Source organism: Heliangelus exortis, chromosome 17 (assembly GCF_036169615.1).
Source record: "Heliangelus exortis chromosome 17, bHelExo1.hap1, whole genome shotgun sequence".
NCBI classification, from domain to species: domain Eukaryota; kingdom Metazoa; phylum Chordata; class Aves; order Apodiformes; family Trochilidae; genus Heliangelus; species Heliangelus exortis.
The window spans coordinates 7,562,286-7,582,981 of NC_092438.1; the positions used below are offsets into that span (position 1 = coordinate 7,562,286).

A 20,696-nucleotide genomic window follows, 5' to 3' on the forward strand; every position below is an offset into this window, starting at 1 on the left:
CACAGGGATTTTAATGCCTTCAACACAAGCAAAAGCCCTTTTCTGCTTGCTGCCCAGCTGTCTCTTTCCTAAATGCCCCAGCCAGGAGAACCTCGTGTGCAGCACTGCAGTTGTGTTGCTATTTACTTCACTAAGATTAGGAGGTTAATAAACAGACCCTACTCATGAATTTTAAAAGTAACAATAAAAGACATTAAAACTGAAGCCAAACAGCCTCCCACCAACACTCCTCTCTAAGTAGGAAAATTTTTCAGTGAAGGCACTAAACTTGCCAAGGTCCTTTCATTCAGCTGGGAGGTCTCAGCAGCCCCCTCTGCTTACTGCCTGCAGCCCACGGCCCTGCTGCAACCCAGGCATGGACAGAAAACACCCCCATGCTAAACCTCCTTTGTTTCAAAAAGTCCTTTTTCCCTGCAATAAGTTGCACTGAGCTAAACACAACTACTAGGGAATTTTTTTTTTTTTCCTTCTTACCCCTTCACTCTGCTAATGCCCAGAGAGAAGGGCTGGCAAATTCTCGGGAGGGAAAAAAAATAAATTAAAAGAATTGAGAGGACAATGATGGTGAGGGAACAAGTTTCCAGTTTTAGCATGAAAATGAAAAGCTGGTTTCACGCCATTAGAGTGGTGAAGCTCTGGAACAGCTTTCCAGTAGGAGGTAGTGGGGGCAAGAGAGAGAACTTGCTGCAAGGAGAGAGCCCCATGGCTCCACTGAGGGGTGGGGGGGATGAGGCAGGACCCAGTGACTCAGGAGACTGAACAGGGGAAGGAGAGAGTTGGGATCTAATCCTTTCCATGCTCTCCTTGATCCTGAGCAAACCAAGCAATCCCCAGCATTCCCAGGTTTCCCTCTAATCACTGCCCTCGCTCCACAAAATCAAGGGAATGGAAAAGCTTCACTTGCTTTAGAAATAAGAAAATGCTGGGCCTGCAGAATAGGTGTTTACAACCACCTCAGTCACACGTCACCCACCCTCAGGCTTTTCTGAACACTCTTACACCAAAATACCAAATCTGCTCAGCTTTGTAGCACAAAGCCCCAATACCAGAACCCCCCCCTGACCTCGGGCCCAGAGGTTGCTGTTACCCAAGGTCCATGTCCCAATAATCCATCCTAAATAAGCAAGGGAAAACTGATAAAAACAAGCCACATAAAGTGCTGCCAGAGGGTTTAAACTGCAGCATCGCTTTGATGGGATTTCCACTTCTGCCTTCAGAGCCTCACTGTCCTCCTGCAATGTAAAATGATGCTTGCTCTGTGGAAACACAAGCCTAAGTCATAGAAAAATGGAGTAAAGAGAGAAATACTCAAGGTCTTGTTATGCCCCGGGATAACCATCCGTCTCATGATGTGAGGAAAGATTGCCTGAGACAAAGAATCATTCAGGGGGGGAAAGCTGAACTGCCACATCAGTCTTAATGGAAAAAAAAAAAAAAAAAAAAAAAAAGATTATTCTAATACATTGAGAGCCATTACACACCAGCGATTCAGTGAGATTGCTCACTTCCCACTGAAGACTGCATTTAAGGTGCTGTCTTTCCTGTGACAACACATCTTTAAAGCCACCAGAACAAACACAATGCAAACCAACAGCTAGGACCCTGATCAGCACAGAAGTGTGCAATGACAGGAGACCCAGTGCCCCAGATAATGACCCACAATGCAAAAAAGGATCAAATGCAATCTCATTTACTCATTAGAAATGGATGATGTCTTTGAAACGGAAACATTTTTTACCCAAAACAACCTCCCGTTTAAAATTAAGGTTTTATAAACACACAATTAATGAAAATCCATCTAGAATTTACTTAGAAAAAAAAAAAAAAAAGTAAAAAAACACAAACAAAACCCCTTACAAGTTAAAAAATGTAACCTCTCAGGTTCTTCTCCACCCTGATTTTCAGTTTCTAGTTTAACATCCTTTCTGCATTCTCAGCTGTCTTGCCCAGGGCCACCAAAAGCCTGTTCTCCCTACCCAAGACATAGCCCCAGAACCACAGAGGATTTTTTGGAAGCTCTGCTTTTGCATGTGAGATTTAGCTGTCAGACACACATGCTGGGGTTGGGAACAAACAGATCCGACCTTCCTGAGCATCATATTCAATGCCACATTCCCACCAGCTGCAAGTGCACAAACCAGGGGAACACTCACGGTGAATAAAGCAGCTTCACTTGTAGGACTTGGCCACTGAAATAAACCTCAGTCAGGATTCAGTGGCAAACCCCAGCCCAGAGCCAGGCAAGCAGAAGGTTTTGCCTACATCTTCCCAAGGAGACATCATGACCCTGCAGGGATGAAGTTACTTACAAAGCTGTGGAGGAAAAGCCTCCCCCATGCTCCCTGCCCACCCTGGGATTTCATTTTTTTGCATGGTCACAGTTTAGCCACAAGGATGCCAAGCTGCAAGCTCTTTGCCACGGGGAATGTAGGCTTTTGTTACATGAGCACATAATAAATATCACCTGGGACAAGCCCTTACTCAAGGGCTGTGGCTACTCAGCCTCACCTAAATGCCCCAACAGTAACAAAAGAACCTTTTCTAAGAGCAGGGAAAAAGGAAAAAAACAAACAAACCAACAAAACCCAAACAAAATTAAAAAAAAAAAATAAAACCCACAAAACAAACAAGCAAAAACTCCAAATTTTCACTCTCTGATGGGTCTGATATAAATATTACCATGAGCAAAGAAAATCCAGCTGGCTTCCAAATACACAAGTTATAATGACTAACAGAATTTTTCCATCCTATTTCTGACCCATCTTGGTCTTTGTTATCAGTATTGCTGAGCTAAATGGCTGCCTCTTATCAAGGATCCTGAATTAACTGGGGATTTCAGGGGAAGGAAAACACCCACCTGAGAAGCAGCAGTAACAGATCAGGGATCTTGACCTTTTGCTTCCCCCAGCTGTACCAGATGAGCAGTATGATGATGTACACATGTGGGAGAGCCCAAGTGTGCCCTCCTTTCCTCATCTGCTGTTCATTTGCAGTTTTCTTCCCTGCTTTTGTACTTTTCCTTTGTCTAGCTGTCCATCCAGCTCCAGCTCTCACCTTTATCTTTCTGTGCATGCCGCTTCTCAGCAAAGAACATAATTGCACCCCATGCTGGACACCTATCCCATGTTATCTCATACCTGGGAAGTCCTGGCCTGCCACACCTGCCCATGATGAATAACAATATATAAAATAGGCTGAGTCCTAGCTACAGACACAAATTTTATGTCTTAAGTTACGTTAAGAAGCCCAGGGCATCTCAAGTTTATTGTCCCTCCCAGGCAGACGAGCACATTACAGCACCAGAAGTTGCTCTCATTTGCTGAAGGAACTGAAGCAAAGTGGTTGCTAAAGAAATTGGGTTGATGCACAGAGATCAGGTCCCAGTAAAGCCATGGCATTTCAGGAGAGAGGCTGAGTGGTACAAATATAGCACACCTTGTGTTACAAGAGACACTGGCCCAAATTTTCCTCTTTGAGTTTCAGATTCACTAAGACATCTCTACATGCAAATGTCACCAAAAGCAAAATACAGTTTTGTTGTATTACAAGCTTGTTTGGAGCCTTTAACAACAATCCTCTTTTCCTGACATGAGTTACTTCACCAGCCTTCAGCTTCACCTCTACCCTGCTGATGCTGAGAAACTTCCCACTTTGCAGAGAGGCTTTATTCTACACACAGGGCAAGAAAGAATTACCCCACTGAGCTGAATGGCCCAAGCTTGCAAAGCCTTCTCCAGGAAGGAATAATTCAGACACCTATTCGATCAGCCTAAGCTGTGCTCAGCTTGGCAAGATACCTCCAGGGTGGGTGGCACAGCAAGGACAGGCAGCAGATGGGTGGGAGCAGGTAGAGCAGTGCTACAAAACAGTTCACACCAAACAGAAAGTTCTTTGTCCTTTCCAGCCAGGTACTGGGGACACAAAGTGAACTGCAGTGTCCTGAGATGTAAATTAGGGACATAAAACCTTTGGTGATGGTACCAGCTGGATGGTGGTATCCAACAGCTCCTGAAAATCCTAAATAAATCAAACATCTGAAAAATGAGGGTCAGCTGAAGTGTTGGGTTTCCTTTAACCTATAGAGTGACAGAGGCTGAAAATGACATCTTTTCTCTACATATCCTCAGAGCCACCCTTCCCAAGCTATATGCAAATTTAGGTGTTTCTATATAGTGACTTTTTAATTTTTAGGTTTTGGTTGGTTGTTAATTTTTTTTTAAAGGAAAGCTACTTGCTAGACATTTTTCTAAAATTCTCCTCAAAGGCAGGTCCCCCCACACTACAAAGACCCTGCTCAGCAGGAGCAAAGGCTTTCCCACACTCACACCCAACAATCCACATTTCAAACGGCGAGAAAGATGTCCCTAGCTCAGCTTTTCTCCCCTCTGCGCCCCAAGAGGTTTAGGGACGTGCCAGCCACGTCCCCTGCCCGGCGGTGAGCAGCCCCAAGCCGGCCCCCAGCGCTGGCCAAAGGTTGGTGGGCAGGATGCCCACGGCAGTGCCTCTGCTTTCCCCACATCTCTTTCCTCGCTGATACGGCAGGACCGGCGACAAAAGCCAGCGACAAGCCCCGTCCCCCAGCAGCACAGGGGACCCCCGCAGGCAAAGCCCCCGCCCGCTCGCTGCCGGGTTGGGGACACGGGGCTGCACTGCAGACCGCGGGGACCCGACGGGGATGACATCAGCGCTGCCACTGCCGGGCCGGGAAAGGCGGGGGGAAGGGGGGAGACACACCTCGGCGGGGGTTGGTACCGCGGCAGCGCATCCCCGCACCCTGCCCCGCAGCATCCCCATCCCTGCACCCTGCCCCGCAGCATCCTCGCTGCATTTCCCCAAGGCTGGCAGGGGTCCCTTAGCAGGACGCAGCCCCCGCTGCTGCCGGAGAGGGCACCCCCCCGCTGTCCCCACGCCGAGCGGTGCCGTGCGGGCAGGTGCGGCCGCAGCCCCACACCCCCCGAAGCCCCCCGCCACCCCCTGCCCTTACCCGGGGCCGCGCAGTCTGCGCACAGCGCGTTGCCCGGCCGCTGGAGCAGATCCACCAGCGCCTTCCTGCTCCTCTCCTTCGCCATGGGGGCGGCGGGCGGTGCGGTGCGGGGCGGTGCGGGGCTCGGAGGGCTCCGCCGCGGCTAATCCAGCCTCATGGCGAGGGGCGGGGGGTACCACCGGGCTGCTCCATGCGGCCCCGTTGGCCCCTCGCAGGGTTGAACGCCTTCGGGAGGGGAAGAGCCGGGGCGGTTTCAGCCCTGGAAGTCTCCTCGCCCCCCGCCGCTGATGCCGGAGCTGGAGCCGGAGCCGCCCGCCCGGGCACGGCGCCGGTTCCGCCTTCCGCCGGGCCCGGGGGGCTGGCAGCTCCCGGAGCCGCTCGCCCGCGACCTCCAGTGGCCGCTCGTCGCCGGGGAGCCCTGTCCCCGTGGGGGGTCCCCAGACATCAGGGTATCCCATCCTCTCCCCGCCCCCCCCCCGCCTCCCCGGGTGTCCCCATCCCCCGGCGCTCCCTTCCCAGGTGTAATTTGGTCCTCGCTGCAGGGAGAGGAGATGCCCCGAGCCCCGGGCTGGCAGCTGGAGAGAGGAGGGTGGGGGTCGGGGGTCTTTGCCTTGGGGAGGTTGCGGCTCACAGCACCCCAGCACTCCCGGGAAGGGACCCTCAACGATCCAGCACCTTGGTGGGTTCATGAGCAGTGCTCTGGAGGCAGCTCCTTGGCATTAACATCTTCGAGGGGACTCACAAACATTTCACTGGTACCCACCACACTCCCAAAGGCCCTTACTTCACCTCTGTGTGTGTTGACACCACCTTCATGTCTGCATCTTGGCAGGACTGTTCTTCAGGAATCTTTCTGTGCTTTTCATATCCCTCCATGGTGTCCAGGGATTATCAGGGGAGCAGATACCTGAGCTTCCAGGTGTCATCATAGCTGTGTTGCTGGGGCTGAGGGGTGCAGACACTCCTGCCTCTCATGTGACCTACAGGACAATGCTCCTATCACTATTTTACCAGCTAAGGACTGGAGAGTGACTCAGGAAGGTGGTGTGGGAAGCCCTTGGCCAAGGAAGGCTCCAGGGCTGCGCCTTGTAGACTGATGACCTTACCCCTTCTGAGTCCTTCATGTCAAGTACAGCCCACAGGTATCTGCAGTGCTGCTATGATCTATTTGTGCTTGGTATTTCTCTATATGTAGAAATATTTCTGGCTTTGCAAAGCAAGTCCCCTATTCAAATCATCCACCTCTTTTTCCTGCAACAAAGCAGGGCAACCTCCTGCAAAACTCAGCTCGTGCACCCATGAGCCTACAAGTAGCCCCTGGAAAACTCCTACAACCACATCATTGGTCCTGCAAAGGTGCATGGATCCAAGGAGGTTCCAGGAATATTCTGTGGGAAGAAAAATAGCATAAATCCTTAAATATGGGGAAAAGTATGGCCCAGTACATTTACAGTGCTCCTCTTGCCTGGAATAGTTTTTTCTAAATGACCTCTGCATTTATGCTGTCAGACAAGCAGCTGTGACAGAGCTGGGTTTTGACTGCTCTAAACTGTTTGACTGCTCTAAGTTATACTGTTCCTTGCTGACTCTAAGCAACTTGACACACCATGCTGGGGTTTACTGGTTTTACAGGTGTAGGCTGATGATGTCTGGAACTCGTTCACTAAGCAAAGGTGTAATCCTACCACCATCCTTTTGTGGAACAGTTGAACTGCTGCATCCAGATCTTCACCTTCTTAATCCTCCTACTCACTAATACCAACACAGAGATTTTTACCATCCACTGAGCAACCCCAGCTCCAGCACGGTACCTCAGCCCTAATCCTCCAAACCTGTGTTATATTCAATCTAGGCAGTGTGTCTACAGGATCAGAAATTTACCTAAGTCCAAGTCAGGTTGGGTTTTCATTTGCATTTCAATCACAGCACAGCCTCAGTTCTCTGGTGTTTCCAGCACATGCACTTGCTGAATCCTTCATGCAATAGCCAGGATGCTGCACATCACCATGAACTTGCCAGGGCAGGGGCTGGGAGGAGGGAGGCAATTGGTTTAAAAATCTCTGTTTAGCTTTCCATTAAGACTCATTGATTCTCTTAATTTTTTGTTCTCCTGGTTGCTAGGCAATCCCTCTCTCTCCCCTGTGTGCTGGAAGCCAGGGCTGCAGACAGAAATTTATATCTTGTAATAAAATCAAATATAACAGAGCCTGCTGTCAGTGATGAGAGGGGAGTGCAGAGCCAGAGAATAGGGCCAGCAAGGGTCGATCAGCAACAATCCTCAGCATTTAAGCCCCATCACAATTGCTACTCCAGAATTCACATCAGGAAAGGAACAGCCCACGTGGGCAGAAGGGACACGGAGAGAGAGGGGAAAAAGTTGGAATTAATTCAGCCAGAATTGAAGATAAACTTTTGCTCGGTGGGAAATCAAAGGCTTGATTCAATCTCACATATCCAACATTAAGCCATTCTATGATATACCTGGATATCTCTGTAGATTTACTCCTGGCTTATCCAAGGTTAAGATGTTGGGTATTTCTCCCATCAGCCAGCAAAGGGTTGACCCAGGGCAAGCAGTAAGCCTCTCCTGATGGCCATGTGCTCCTAAGATTTGTGATTCCTGGTGCAGAGCAGGGACAGGTCCAACATTCAGCATCCCACAGAGGACAAAGGGTGGAGGTTTCCCTGTCAGGGGCTCCCCAGAGGCTGTGGGCTCAACTTTGGTCACCTCAGACTGTTCCCTCCGGCCTGTAGGAGATGAAACAATCTGAGATTTTCTGTGTTGCCTGTGGGTACAACCTGCCAGGGAATACTTGATAAATTTGCTCCTACTTTTCCCCAAGTCTCTGGCCAGACTCTGCAGACACCAGTTGTCAGCACATCACTCTCATACAGACCCCTTCTGTCTCTCCACTGCTAAGTGGCTTGTCAAGTCTGCTGTAAATTTCTATACATATGCATAAAAATCCATATTTATGTGTCAAATGTGTTTGTTTGTAAACATGCACACTTTTAACTCAGACTTTTCTAAATCACAAGGTTGTTGCCTTAGAAACAGACATTACTGAGGCCATCTCTTGTGGTGCTAAGCAGAGTGGCAGCAAGGGCAGACTCTGGAAATGCCAGACTATGAGGTCAGGGCAAAGGATGCTCAGAAATTCCTGGAAATCTTTTTGTTGCCTGTGAGATGATGCCCTGAAAACACACAGACATAATGATACCTTCTCCTTGCCCCTCCATATTAGCTCCTTTCACCCTAGGACTGCCTTGTTTTGTTAGGAAAGAGCTGTTTGCACCAGTTTTTAAGTTAATTTTGCAGCTCCAGCCATGAGATGGCTAAATCAGTGTCACAGTCAAGCACATAAAGGGCTGTTAAACTCAACCCTTTATGTGACCCAGGAGCGTATTCACAGCACAAGGTGGGGAAGCATTACAAATTCCTGCATGAACAGCAAACCTTAACAGAAATATCAATAATTCATGCCACTGCAACAGCATTCAAGCAAATCTCTCTGAAGTGGCAGATAGACCAGGCTGGATCCCTTAGGCTTTCTCAGCACTATGAGGGAGGCAGCTCTTGCAGCTGGAGGTTTGTGTGAACAGGAACTGGCCACCTGCACCCAAGCTAAAGCAGCCACTTTCTGTTGCAGTATGGCTTCCTGTTAAAAAAAAAAGAAAAAAAAAAAAAAAAAAAAAAAAAAAGAAAAAGAAGAAAGAAACTGAAATCCTAGAGGGTTTTCTTGGAAAAAAAATTTTTTTTTTTCTGGGTTACCCAGTTAAACCAAGAGTGGCTACAGCTGGGAGGGAGGAATGCTACAGAGCAGAGAGCTCAGACCAGTGCAATTAAAAACACTCCAAATGAAAATCTGGTACTATGCCAGCTTTCTCAGATTTTGAGCAAAATGCTTTATGGACCCTGTGGGGCTTTCTCCTGCAGAAGAGGAAAAAGCACACTGGCTGCACCTGCATCGTTAGGATGTGTTGGTCAAGTTTAAAAGGATGATGCAAGAGAAAATGATGTAAGGGTGCAGCAAGAACAGATCTGTGCCTGCAGAACTGCTCTACACCTGCATTGGCCACCCAAGAAGAAAAGATGTAGTGAATCTCTAAAGAAGTGCCTGACTGGGGAAGAATTTGCAGATCAAGGTTTCATTACATTTGCACAGTGGTTAACTCTGCTGCAAAGCCAGCACTTCCAGCAGGAAAAAAGGGGACTTCTTTGCTCCTGTCATTTAACAGCCAATGCAGGTGACATCACGCCAGACCAGAGAGATCCTCTGCAAAGGAGTAGAGATGAGGAGACTGAGGACAAGAAAGGAGTGCAGAGCAGAATCACTCTGCTGATTGGCTTGAATCCCACTTGTTAGGCTTCTGCAACACCCCGGAGCTCAGACCTGCTCTCTCACAGCCACACCACAAGGAAAAGGAAAGGAGTTCCAGCCACATTGCTGAGCCTGCCCATCGTGTGCTCACAACACCCTTTCTCTGTCTTCTCCTCTCAGCTCTGGCCAGGCTCCCTGCAGTGTGGGGCTGGTTTGGGAGTTGGCGTGGGGCTGCTCAGTCCCTCTGATGGGGTGGTTGAGAGCCAAGAGACCCTCTAGAGAGTGAGGGGGGGAATCATAGCTCGAGGATGTTGGCTATTTGTGCATCTGCTCTTCAGCACACAGGGAGATTTCAATGCAACAGCACTGCAACACTCCTGTTGCTGTTGTACTGAATCTCTTTCATGTGATATAAAGTATGACATCATATGTCATGCATGGGCAGCTGGGGGAACTGGCTCCATGGCAGCTACCATGCACCCACCCAGAACTACACTGATTTCCACAGCCTAATGATGGGCTCTATTCTGCTCTAAGAGAAGATGGAATTAAACCAATTAGTCCAGTGAAGTCAATAATTCACCCGTGCCAGTGGCAGACAGCTGCTTTTAGCATTATTCCTAATTTACACTAATTAAAAGACCTAGGTCTGGGGAAGCTCTGTATAGAGAAAGACAATGTATATGTGAAGAGATTCATACATCAGGGTATCATCTCCTCTAAGAAAAATCCCAGTGATGATTCAGAGTGGGCCATCATCAATTCAGTCTGAGTCAGAGGCAGCAGCAGCACAGGTTCGACGTGCAAACTGCAGGGCAAGCATTTATCTTGGAAATTGCTTTTGCTCAATTCCAATAATTTAATCTCTTCCTGGCTCAAATGCTTCATCCTTCCAGGAACTGCTTGAAGACATTCAAGCACTTGGAGACTGCACTGCATGATATCCCAATTGCAGGATGGAGACAGAAGTGGGGTAGCCAACTGCTGCCTGTTCTGGGGATCTTGGGAACCAGTGCCAAGAGGATGATGGAGATGCTATAGGCAGGACCATAGGGCAGAGGGGCTGAAGCTCAACACATCACTTCTGGTCTGGAAGTCCCTGCAGGAGAGTTCAAGTCCCCCAGAAAGCAGACAAGCCAACTAAAAGGACACAGAGAAGGAGAGAGAGCAGCACATAGGTCCTTGCAGTGGGTTTTGTACCACGGACTGCTGCCTCCAGCTGCCAGTCCACCTCAGACATCTGAGACCACATCACTTTCTGCAACATTGCTCAGCTGTGATTTGAATAAAGCATCAGATGGAAACAAAGCTGTGGTTTTTCTCTAGAAAGAGATTAGAACTGATGGCCTGAAGAAAGCTGCCAAACTGCTGGAGACAGCAATTGGGCTTCCCCCCAATTAATTTTGTCCACAGAAAGCTGAGGACCATGTCCTACCCTTCCTCTGTCTGCTGATGGGATTGTTTGGCTGTCACTGCATGCCTCCTAAGAGCTCCCACAACATTGAGGTACAGAGAAAACTGCTCACTTATTTGTTTACTTCAATATGCTTTGCCAAAGAAAAATCAGCAAAGAATTAATTAACAGCAATTATTTCTAGCAACAACAGAGCAGCCCTGCCCCAGAAGCCATGAAAACAACATCACAAGACCCCTGTGGCCAAAAAGCTTTTATAAACAGGTGCAAGTCTAAGCAATTTTACAGCAGGCTATAAAAAGAGCCCATGCCAGGTTGGGGAATGGCAGGGGAACAGCCACTGCGATGGCTGAGTCAGAGCAGCCACCCAGGTGACTTTTGTGGAGGAGCTTTAATAAACAAACCAGTGCAGAAGCAGCAACCTGAGTCAAAGAATCAGCAGGACCAGGTTATTGCTGCAATAGAGGGTTTACTATACCCATCATTCTGTGTTATTAGTGCTGTTAAAGTGATTTACTGTCTAAGTCAGTCCAACTGATTAGAGCTGTGATCTAAAGTATGAGCCAGCTCCAGTTTCAGTGATAAACATCACCCCCCTGCCTATTACTTGCTAAAATAAGCTGAAATGAAGCCATTAATCCAGATATCTCTCTTTTCAAATGAGTCTCTCTGGCTGGCACCACCACACCTGCAAGTCTCCTGCCAGGCACATGGAAAGGACGGAGGTAGATGTTCCAGACGTGCTCTCATTTTTCACCCACCTGGTTCTTTTTCAGCAGCCAGTGAACTCAGCATTTCTGTTCCTTTGGCCAGAACTCACTCATCCCCTGTCACCAAAGCCCTGCAGTGACCTGGTTCTGGTTACATCTCAGTGCTGCACATGCAGAGCATCTCCCTGCCAGAGATGTTCACCTCCGTGCTGCATCCGAGCAGGTGGCAGGGACAGTCCCCCCCTTTCCACCAGGCTCAGCAGCTCAGTTTGGGGAGGGGGCACCTGAACTGAAAGCCACTTTGCTGTCCCGTGCCATTCACCCTAATGTCTGTGCACAGGCTGTGAACATCTAACCATGGCATCACCTCTGCTCTCCCACACAGATGCTGGGCTGGAACTGGGCTGCATGGACCCAGTACACACACATCTCTAGATAAACAGAAATTTGAAAGCATAGAGAGAGGGGCACAGCCTTAGGCTGCCTTAGCAACCACTCTGAGCATGCATGCACACACCAGAGATGTGCCAAACAACAGGCACAGCCCAGAGTGTGTGTTCTGTAAGGGCTGGGTCACAGGAATGAGGGGTGAGGATGAGGGGCTAAAAGCAGACAACTAAATCCATGGCTTGGATCAACACAGCCAAACTCCCACCTCCACCTAAAGAGCAAAAGCTGAGGGAGGCAACCCTGGCAATGACCCAGGCTCATTACACCCCTGGGATTTCCTATTTGGCCGCTGTTCCTGGGGATTATGAAGGCTCATTTCTCAGCAGGGGGGTTTCTCCCCCTTGGTTCAGCATCCTGAGTTACCAGCAATTTTCTCAGCACTGATCTGATCCGCAGCTTCCGTGCAATTCCTGAGTGGCAGCCGGAATTTTTTTCCTACTTGGATCTGCCTACCCAAAAGCTGGCTTCCTCCATCTGACAAAATCCTTTTGACTACCCAGCAAGCCATGCTACCCTGGGACTGTCAGAGCAACCCAGAGGGAAAAGCCCCCTGCAGATGCCAGCAGACTGCACCTCTGAGCAGCATCACGTGAATTCCTCAGGGCAGTCCTGGTGTCCCACATTCTGTAGTGCAACTGTCTGTCCTCCTGCCTTGTCCACTAAGGAGAGATTCAGTGCCTCCAAACCCTGCTGAAACCCAGAACATGGTTTGGTAATAGAGAAATGCAAATTGCACAAGCAGAACTGGACCTGAGCTCCTTGCAGAGCACCTCCCATGCCACTGCCTCCCCAGATGCTGTCCTGGATCAGCAGCTTTGCAAGCAGCACCAGAACCAGGCATGTGAGCAGCTTCTTTCTGAGCTGGGCTTGCTAGCACTGAGGAAACTGGAAATCCTTCAGGATCCAGAGCTGTCAGCTCCTAGAAGGTTACTAAAACAGCTGAAGGATCCAGTTGCCCAAAGGGGCTGCAGAAGCAGCTCCCCCTGCCTGGTTTTTAAAATGAAGTCAAAAGCCTGGGTCACTCCAATTAGTTCCTTTCGTTTCTTCACCCCGTTGCTCTCTTTTTGCAGGACTGCTTTCCACCACTGTTCCTACAGAGTTTGACAGAATTCCTCAGGACCCAAACAGCAAAGCACCTACAGTACTGGATAGGTTAAGGTACCAACCAGATGGTCCACAGCATCCCTCCCACACCAGTGGGAATCTGCCTCATTCTGTGTGGGTGCTGAGGAAGACTGCTCAGCCAGACAGCTACATGGCCCCCCAGAGGTGGGGAAGCACGGGCTGTATTTATTCCACAAAATTGGATGCATCCAAACTGTTTTACATCCACAGAGATAACTGTGGTCTTCACTGGGCTATGTGGTGAATGCCAGGATTGCCTGGGGTGTTTTCCATCCAGCCAAGTCCAGTAGGACTCAGCAAGCATAAGAATGATGCACCTGCTAATGCAAGTCCCAAGACCTCCTGGAAAACTGGGAACAAACAACCCAGCAGTGAAACAGTCTGTGCAGTGCTACAAAGAGAGCACAAGCATCCAAACCTCTAGAAAGAGCCATAAAACCCCATCCCTTTATCATCATCAGTCCCAGGAAACAAAAAATGCATCAAGGTTCCTCTGCCCACACACTGGATTTCTAGGTGACTTTCTACGAAGCTGCTATTTTGAGCAGTGATCAATTATGCATTTCAAGCCATATGGCACCTTCCTTCCAGAAGGCAGGCATTTTGTCTTGAAATCTGTAAGCTTGAAAATCTGCTGCATCCTGACGGAAATACAGCATTGCCAGTTATTCACAGAAGAAGAATCATTAAATGAAGAAAAGAAACAGGGTAGGATTAATCAGACATCTGATTTCTGATTCCCATTGAAACACCCTGGAAGGGGAAATGGACCCTTGCATATGGCCTTCCAAACACCTTTTTTTTTTTTTTTTTTTTTTTTTTTTTAATTAATCTGAGCTAGAGCTTAGATATTTATATGGAACCTGACCCAATATGCCACATACCAAATTTAGCAGGCAGATCTCCTCCAGAAGGGATCTATTCCAGGCAGAAAAGTAACTCAGACTCTTTGGGGTCACTGGACATGCCACCAGAAATGACTGCACTTTTACACACTGGCACAAGCATCATTCCCTTCCCAGAAATCACGGGTTAGAAAATAGGACTGTACTGCTCTCCAGCAGAACCAGAACACCCAAGGCACTTTTCAGAGCCAAGAGCAACAAGTGATGCTGCAGACTCTGTACAGGGAGCAGGCTGCTCCTTTGCTCATAGCTGACTATAGGATTTCCTAACCCTTAACCACATCAGTGCAGCACTCCAGGTTTAGTTCCAGCAGCTCTGTGGAAGCAGCATTGCCTCCTGCTTGGCGTGAGATAACCACCAGTTGAAATTCAAGAGGTGCTCTAGCCCACCCAGTTCCCTCCCAGTGGCAGTGCTGTCAAGCCCAGCTTACGAAAGCAGCAGTAAACAAAAGTGGGTTTATTTTCTGCTACAAAGGGCAATCAATCACCAGCCAAGGCCAACAACTCTGTGGTTTCCAAGGGAAACCAAGTAGGTGACTACTCACCCTGTGATGCCCAGCTACAAGGACATCTGTGGCCTCGAAGCAGGGAGGACAAACTGGGGACAATGCTTGGAGGAGGATTCAGGGGAGGACCAAGTGTGAGGGTCAGCTGGCTACACCCCTTGCCTGTGTGTAACTGTGCACAGCCCCAAACATCCACTTCACAGGTGCCTACGGGACACAATCCTGTGGCTGTTCCAGGGGTCCCACTTCCAGGTGGCAGATGCAGCAGAAATCCTTCCTTAGCACCAGGCTCCTTGTGCTCCTACAAAGGATTTTGGACCATGGCTGACATCCAGCACAAGCACAGGAGCTCTCCTTGTACAGCCTTTTCTACAGAGGAACCCACAGATCACTGGAAACATTATTAAACCTTTTCTTCCCTGTTCTGCAGATCCCTGTGGTTGTTTGGAGAGGTACACCTAGAGCTCCAGGTCTCCTGGGAAGACATAAGGAGGGCTGGCTTGCAGCAATGTTCTTTCTGTAAATACCTGCAGGGGTCAAGGTTAAGCTCTTTGCTGTTGAACTGATTCTGAGCAGAGGAAAGGGGAATGTAAGGGCAAGGCTCTCCTAGTGCCAAAGTACAAAGCTGCTGCCCCAGACCCTCCGGGGACTCCCCAGGCAGGATCCCAAAGAGGATCCCAAACAGGGTGTGAATGAGGCTTTGCTGAAGAAAAGCTACAGGAGAGGAAGTTCCAGGCCCTCACCCATCGATTTCAATTGTTACCAGCTCACACCAGACCCAACACATCCCCCTGTCCTGTCCCAGTCACACCCGGGCAGTGGCAGCCAGGCTGGCAGCTTGTCCATCCAGTCCAACAGAACCCAGTTTCAGACCCGTTTGCACTTCTCCAGCTCACAGGGTCTGTCAGCAGATGCTTGATGGCAGTGCTGGGGCTTCTCACAGGGGGGTGAATGCACTCCCCTGGGGTTTACCCTGCTCCTGGGGTCACCCCACAGCCCAGCAGCTCATCAACACCCAACAGCTCCATAAAGACATCACCACCCCTGCCAAACCAGCCCCTCCACACCACACACACCTCAGGTCATTTTTTTCAGAATACAGTTTTTTATATTTTTTTTCCCAACTTGGTGCCAGGCTTCTGGAGAGGTTCCTCCTTGGTAAATGAATGGGAACTACAAACTTTGGGCTCTCCTTTGGCTTACACAGTGCTGTCAGTTTCCAGAAGGATCCACAAGCAAGCCTAAAATAGAGATTTATATGGAAAAGCTTCAATTGACAATCTGTATCTTGACAGGAATAAATTCAAGAGCATTCTGGGACTTCCCCCAGATGACTCTGGTGTTGCAGGGACTTGCCCCATAGAGCAAGTTGGGCAAATTGTTTGACCCCAGGCTCAGCATTGATTAATGCCTTGTTTTTCACCACCCAGTGGCATTATATCATCTCTATCAAGATCAGCTGATGGCCTTCACCAGCTCTGAGCTCACCTTACAGCTCCACCAGGCATATTCTTTCCCAGCTAAAGCCTTGCAGCCAGGAAGTACATTCCTCTGCCAATTCCATCCTCTCTCAGCCTTTTTCTTGTCCTGGCAGGAAAGGGACAGCACTGTGCAGCTGACTCACCATGCTGAGAGGCAGGATGAAATACACCCATGGATCTAGGATGACTTAGGTTATCTTTTGCAGGCTGATAAAAGCTGCAAAACTCTCCCCCCCAGCGTTTCCTACCAGGATGGCAATCACTGTCCCTGCAGATTTTTGTGAAGGATGAGGCATGCCCTGACTGTTTTGGTGGCTCAGCCTGTGCAATGCTGGGTCCTGCTGGCTGCATTGCTGTGACACCACAGGAGAAACCCAAGCCTACAAGTAGCACCGTGGTCACTTCAGAATGCCACAGATTTTTGCCACCACTTCATTCTCCAATATCCCTCTTGGAACAGATCCAAAATCTGGGTATTGGTCATTATGGACAGTCCCCAGCAGCTGACATTCAGTGTGTCACCTCAGCTGAACAGCAACGACCTCTCCAGCTCAGCACTCAGAATTCAACCACCCAAGACTTCCAAAGACTTCACCTTTTTTACCCTACAATAAATCTGGAGGACAGAGTTGGCATCAATTGTCTCAGGAGAAAACATGCACCCAGGCCATGAAGTAACTTGGGCCAAATGACAGCCCAGCACAATATCCCAAAGATGGAACTCTCAATGGGAACAGCCCTGGTTTCTCCACCACCACCTGTGGGTTCTTCCTCACCTACCAGGGATTCACTTCACTTTCTAATATTCCAGGAGCACAGAAGCATAAAATTTGATTTCTTTCCTCTGAAGATGCTGGAGATTATTTTAATAATTCTTGCTTGGTATCACTGAAAGAAAGCTCTTGTTCAGTGATTTAATATAAAGCCTTTTAATATCTGTTTCAGCACCACAATCTCTGCTTTCTCTTCTATAAATGTACTAATCTCACCAAGGCATATAATTTAAACAGTACAATGAAGGATAACAAAAATATGCAGCAGCAAGTGAACATTCTATTCAAACAGGGACCTGCTCTGAACTATCTGCAGTCTGTTCAATCAGATTAGACCCAAGCAACAATTTAAATCCCAGCTCCAAGCACCAGTATGAAGAGCAGAAAACATCCTTTTACCCTTTCATCCATCTCTGTATGAGCAGATGCACAGTGGAGAGGAGCAGAAGCAAAAGAAGTAACAGCAGGAAAGGTGAGGTGTATCAAACAGAGGAAACCAAATGAAGCAGAAAGGGCAGCAGAACTGCCTGAGTGAACAGTGTGTGTATCACTATCTGCAGGCCCTCACCCTAAAGAAAGGATTCATTGGGTTTAAAAATGAAAAACCAAAACACCAAAAAACCCCAAACAAGCAGACACCCAAAAGCAAAAAAAAAAAAACAAACCAAAAACAAACAAACACCAAAGGGGACAGGGCAGGAAGTACACTGGAAAACACATCCAGAGGATTTACAAATTTATTGTCTGCTTAAAACATATTTCTAAGGTCATATTTCAAGTCAAATTATTTTGACTTGAACACAGTATAATTAAGAAAAATTCATCTGCATTAATATATGCAAGAGAAAAACCACTCTGGTAACTGGTAAGTTATACATGAAATGGGCTATGGCACAAACATGTCAGGGATCTCAAAGACACACTCAGAGCAGATTGCACACCTACTGTGCAGCCTGCTGCATCACCTTCTCCATGTATGGGCTGCAGCTGCAATGAAATACTCTATGCTCTTGAGCTACCCTGGTTTTTAACATAAAATGTGTTTTTAAAAGAATAAATTTGCCCAGTCATGCCTATATATACACTTCACAGTTAATCAGAACACAAATAAATACCACTCTGTCTCCATAACATCACTGTGAAGATACTAAAAAAAACACATGGCAGCTCTGCTTGGAAGATGAATACATCCATAATGAAATATTCCCAGTTAAATGATGAAAAAAAACAGGTGAACCTGGTTGTCAAGATAAATAAAAGCAAAACCATTACCTGACAGTCGTATGGAACTAGAAATACTCCACCAACCCCAGTATCCAAGTGTTTTCTATAGCAGAGTGAGAAAAGACCAACCCCATAGGTTCAAAAACCCCAAAGATAGGGATTACTACAATGCCCACTAAAGATTAATCTATAGTTCAAGATCTACAGAATAAAGGCCTGGGGTTTTCTTGTCTTTTACAACAAGACTTCACTGTTCTTACAGAGACATGGAGAACACTCCAGGCAGTAACTGTTTTCTCCCAGGCAAAATGTTCTTATGGATCTTCAAAAGTAGGCTAGAAAAATTAAAAGGAAAAAGAAATGCTTGAAGGCAGCAGACAAAGGCAGCACTTTTGCTCATTTCAAAAGTCTTACTTTAGTAAAACTAAACTTTGAGAACAGGTTCCTTCAGGAAACGCTTCCTATTGCAGCAGGAACAGAACGTACAATATGTACTACGTAAGCCTTATGCTTTCCATATGTGAGGAGCAAAGTTGTCTTTCTTCATTACAACTTTTCAGATTTTGCTTCTGACTTTTCATTTATCAGATCTTTAAATCCCAATTTTTCCAGTGGTTCATTAGCCATAAGTTGCCTAGGTGAAAACAAAAGAAAAACACATTAGGCAGTACACAGACTATAATTAAGAGACCATCAGCATTTTCTATTTCATTTAGTATTAATTACTCTAAAATTTTCTCTAAGTAAATTTTCTCTAAATATAAAGACATCCACACAGAATGACTGTTGCCTGGCAAAGCCTCAGAAGCTTCAGTTCTGGGAAAGCAATATTCAGGGACACTTTTTTCCCTTAACAGTAGTTTTCCAATTAAACAATTACTCAGATACCGAGTAAGAATGTGAGAAACTGACCTGAATCTTGGTTACCTTTAACTGACAGACTGTGCAAGAGCTTCCTAAAATTCTACCTGCACCACTTACCAGATCTGTAAGTTTAGAAAACCACTCGTCCTGCCACAACACTTTGCTGCGCTATTTTTTCAACCCGTTTTGGGTTCGCAGCTTTCCTCAGCACCAGCCCACCCAGGGCGTGCAAACCTCCCGGTACCGCGGTCCGGTCCATCTCGCCCTTAACGGGCTCCCTAACTCCGGCCCCCCCCCCCCCCCCCCCGGACACCACCGCACCTCCCCGGGCGGGTTCTGCTCCCTTCTCCCCGTTCCTCTCCAAGGCAGCCCCGCTGCTTCCCCGCCCCGGGCCCCTCCGGGCTGCCCCTCACTCGCCTCTCCATTCGGCACTCCAGGTAGGCCATGGCGCGCTGCCGGCAGGCCCCGCTCTCGTAGCCGCTGTCGCGGAGGCACTGCATGAACCGCTCCTTGAAGGCGCTGCACTCCCCTGCAAGAGACGGCGAGGGTCTGCGCGTTAACACCGGCACCGCCTTCCCCGAGGCCCGGTCCGCGGGGAGCCGAGGGGAGCGGGGCAGGCCCGGCGTTAGGCCCCGCGTTAGGCCATGGGGAGCCCCGTCCCGCCTCACCGCACCGAAGTGATCCAGCGGGAAGGCGCCTTTGTCCGGCGGACGCGGCTTGAAGGTCTTGTTGCCGAAGTTCATGGCGGTGGACATGGTGCCGGCGAGGGGGGAACGGGTCGGGTCGGGTCGGGACCGGGGGTGGCGGAACCGCCAGCGGAGGTCGCCGCACGCCCGCGAGCTCGGCAAGCGGGACACGTGACCGCGGAAGGGGCGGGACAATGCGACAACGGCGTCGGCGTTACTATGGCAACCGACGTGGCCCGCTTCTGTCTCGACCGGGGCGCTGGTTGCCAGGGTAACGCGGTAAACCCGCGCGGGTGGGGGGCAAGAGTGACGTCACTACCGCAGGCCCCGGGGGGGAAACGCGGTTACCATGGAGACGCCGCTGCGCCCGCCATGTTGGCCCCGAGGAGGCCGCGGTTTTGCCTCAGGGTAGGGCTCCGACCATCTCTGCAAAATAAAGCGGTTCTTTCTCCCAAAAAGCTGATCGATTTTATGTTTGTTGGGATAAAAAGCTGGTGGTTCACGTGCGGGCCCTGGGAACGGGCAGGGTGAGAGCGGTGGTCGTGAACAACATATCCACTGAGGGGCAGGGGAAAGTGGTTTGTCCTTGTGTTGGATCATGTGGAAATGAAGGGAAAGTAAACTTACAGGGGATCCAACCTTAAGCCAGCTCCTCCAGTGGTCAGGGCCTGGGCTGAGCCAAGGCTCCTTCCTCCAAAATCCACTCTGAAGAATGGATTCCTCCTCTGCAACTTCAGAGCACTGGGTCCTGACCATGGGGGTGGTGAGACCCTGGCCCAGGTTGCCCAGCGAAGTTGTGGCTGCCCTATCTGCTTAGTGGTGAAGTCCAGGTGGGATGGGGCTTGGATCAACCTGGTCCAGTGGGAGGTGGGCAGGGGCCCTTCCAACCCAAACCATTATCCAGCTCTGGCTGGTGGTGTGAACTCAGAGCCCTCGGGTTTAGCCAAAGCATTTTCCTTAAAAATTCAGCAAGATTTGGGAAGAGCCATCCCCGTCCCACTGCAGGGACATTCACTCTGCCATCCATGGTGGCAGTGACATGATTGCTCAGCCCTTGCTACCCCTCACTGTTTAAAGCCTCTACACAAACCTAAAACCTAAAACATTGAGTTGTTTTACTGCTACAAGTGACAGGAGAGCAGGCAGCTCCCCAGCAAACGCCATGGCCACTGACCAGGCCGGTAAAGACAAGTGGTTATCAGCAGATGCTTGGGAAATGGGGAGCTTCCAGATCCTCAGGAGAGAGAACCAA

At 48.9% G+C, this 20,696-nt stretch overlaps 2 protein-coding genes across 3 annotated transcripts in view; both read right to left on the reverse strand.

Moving 5' to 3' along the window:
* ADAP1 (ArfGAP with dual PH domains 1) overlaps nucleotides 1–16,164 on the reverse strand; it is a 60,577-nt gene extending 44,413 nt beyond the window's left edge. Inside the window, exon 1 of one of the 2 annotated variants that reach the window (XM_071760818.1) lies at nucleotides 16,146–16,164. Coding sequence is in view for 1 of the 2 variants with exons in the window: in XM_071760819.1 (XP_071616920.1) it covers nucleotides 4,985–5,069 (85 nt within the window). In the remaining variant the exon portion in view is untranslated. Of the gene's footprint in view, nucleotides 1–4,984; nucleotides 5,341–16,145 lie in introns of those variants that run through there. The other variant, XM_071760819.1, reaches the window with a different exon arrangement.
* A 2,139-nt stretch (nucleotides 16,165–18,303) lies between these two features.
* Nucleotides 18,304–19,645, reverse strand: COX19 (cytochrome c oxidase assembly factor COX19). The gene is made up of 3 exons (XM_071760821.1): nucleotides 19,432–19,645; nucleotides 19,176–19,287; nucleotides 18,304–18,528 (listed from the first exon to the last, which is right to left on the reverse strand). Exons 1-3 carry the CDS (start codon nucleotides 19,511–19,513, stop codon nucleotides 18,441–18,443), a joined length of 282 nt encoding a protein of 93 aa, XP_071616922.1. The 5' UTR covers nucleotides 19,514–19,645; the 3' UTR covers nucleotides 18,304–18,440.
* Nucleotides 19,646–20,696: the final 1,051 nt, after the last annotated feature.

What these genes read in the sequence shown, in the direction of transcription:
- COX19 (XM_071760821.1), bottom strand. Translation starts at nt 19,513, where the DNA reads ATGTCCACCGCCATGAACTTCGGCAACAAGACCTTCAAGCCGCGTCCG. An exon ending in CTTCCCGCTGGATCACTTCG is followed by an intron (nt 19,288 to 19,431) that starts GTGCGGTGAGGC and finishes CGTCTCTTGCAG; the next exon opens with GGGAGTGCAGCGCCTTCAAG. An exon ending in CTGGAGTGCCGAATGGAGAG is followed by an intron (nt 18,529 to 19,175) that starts GCGAGTGAGGGG and finishes GTTTTCACCTAG; the next exon opens with GCAACTTATGGCTAATGAAC.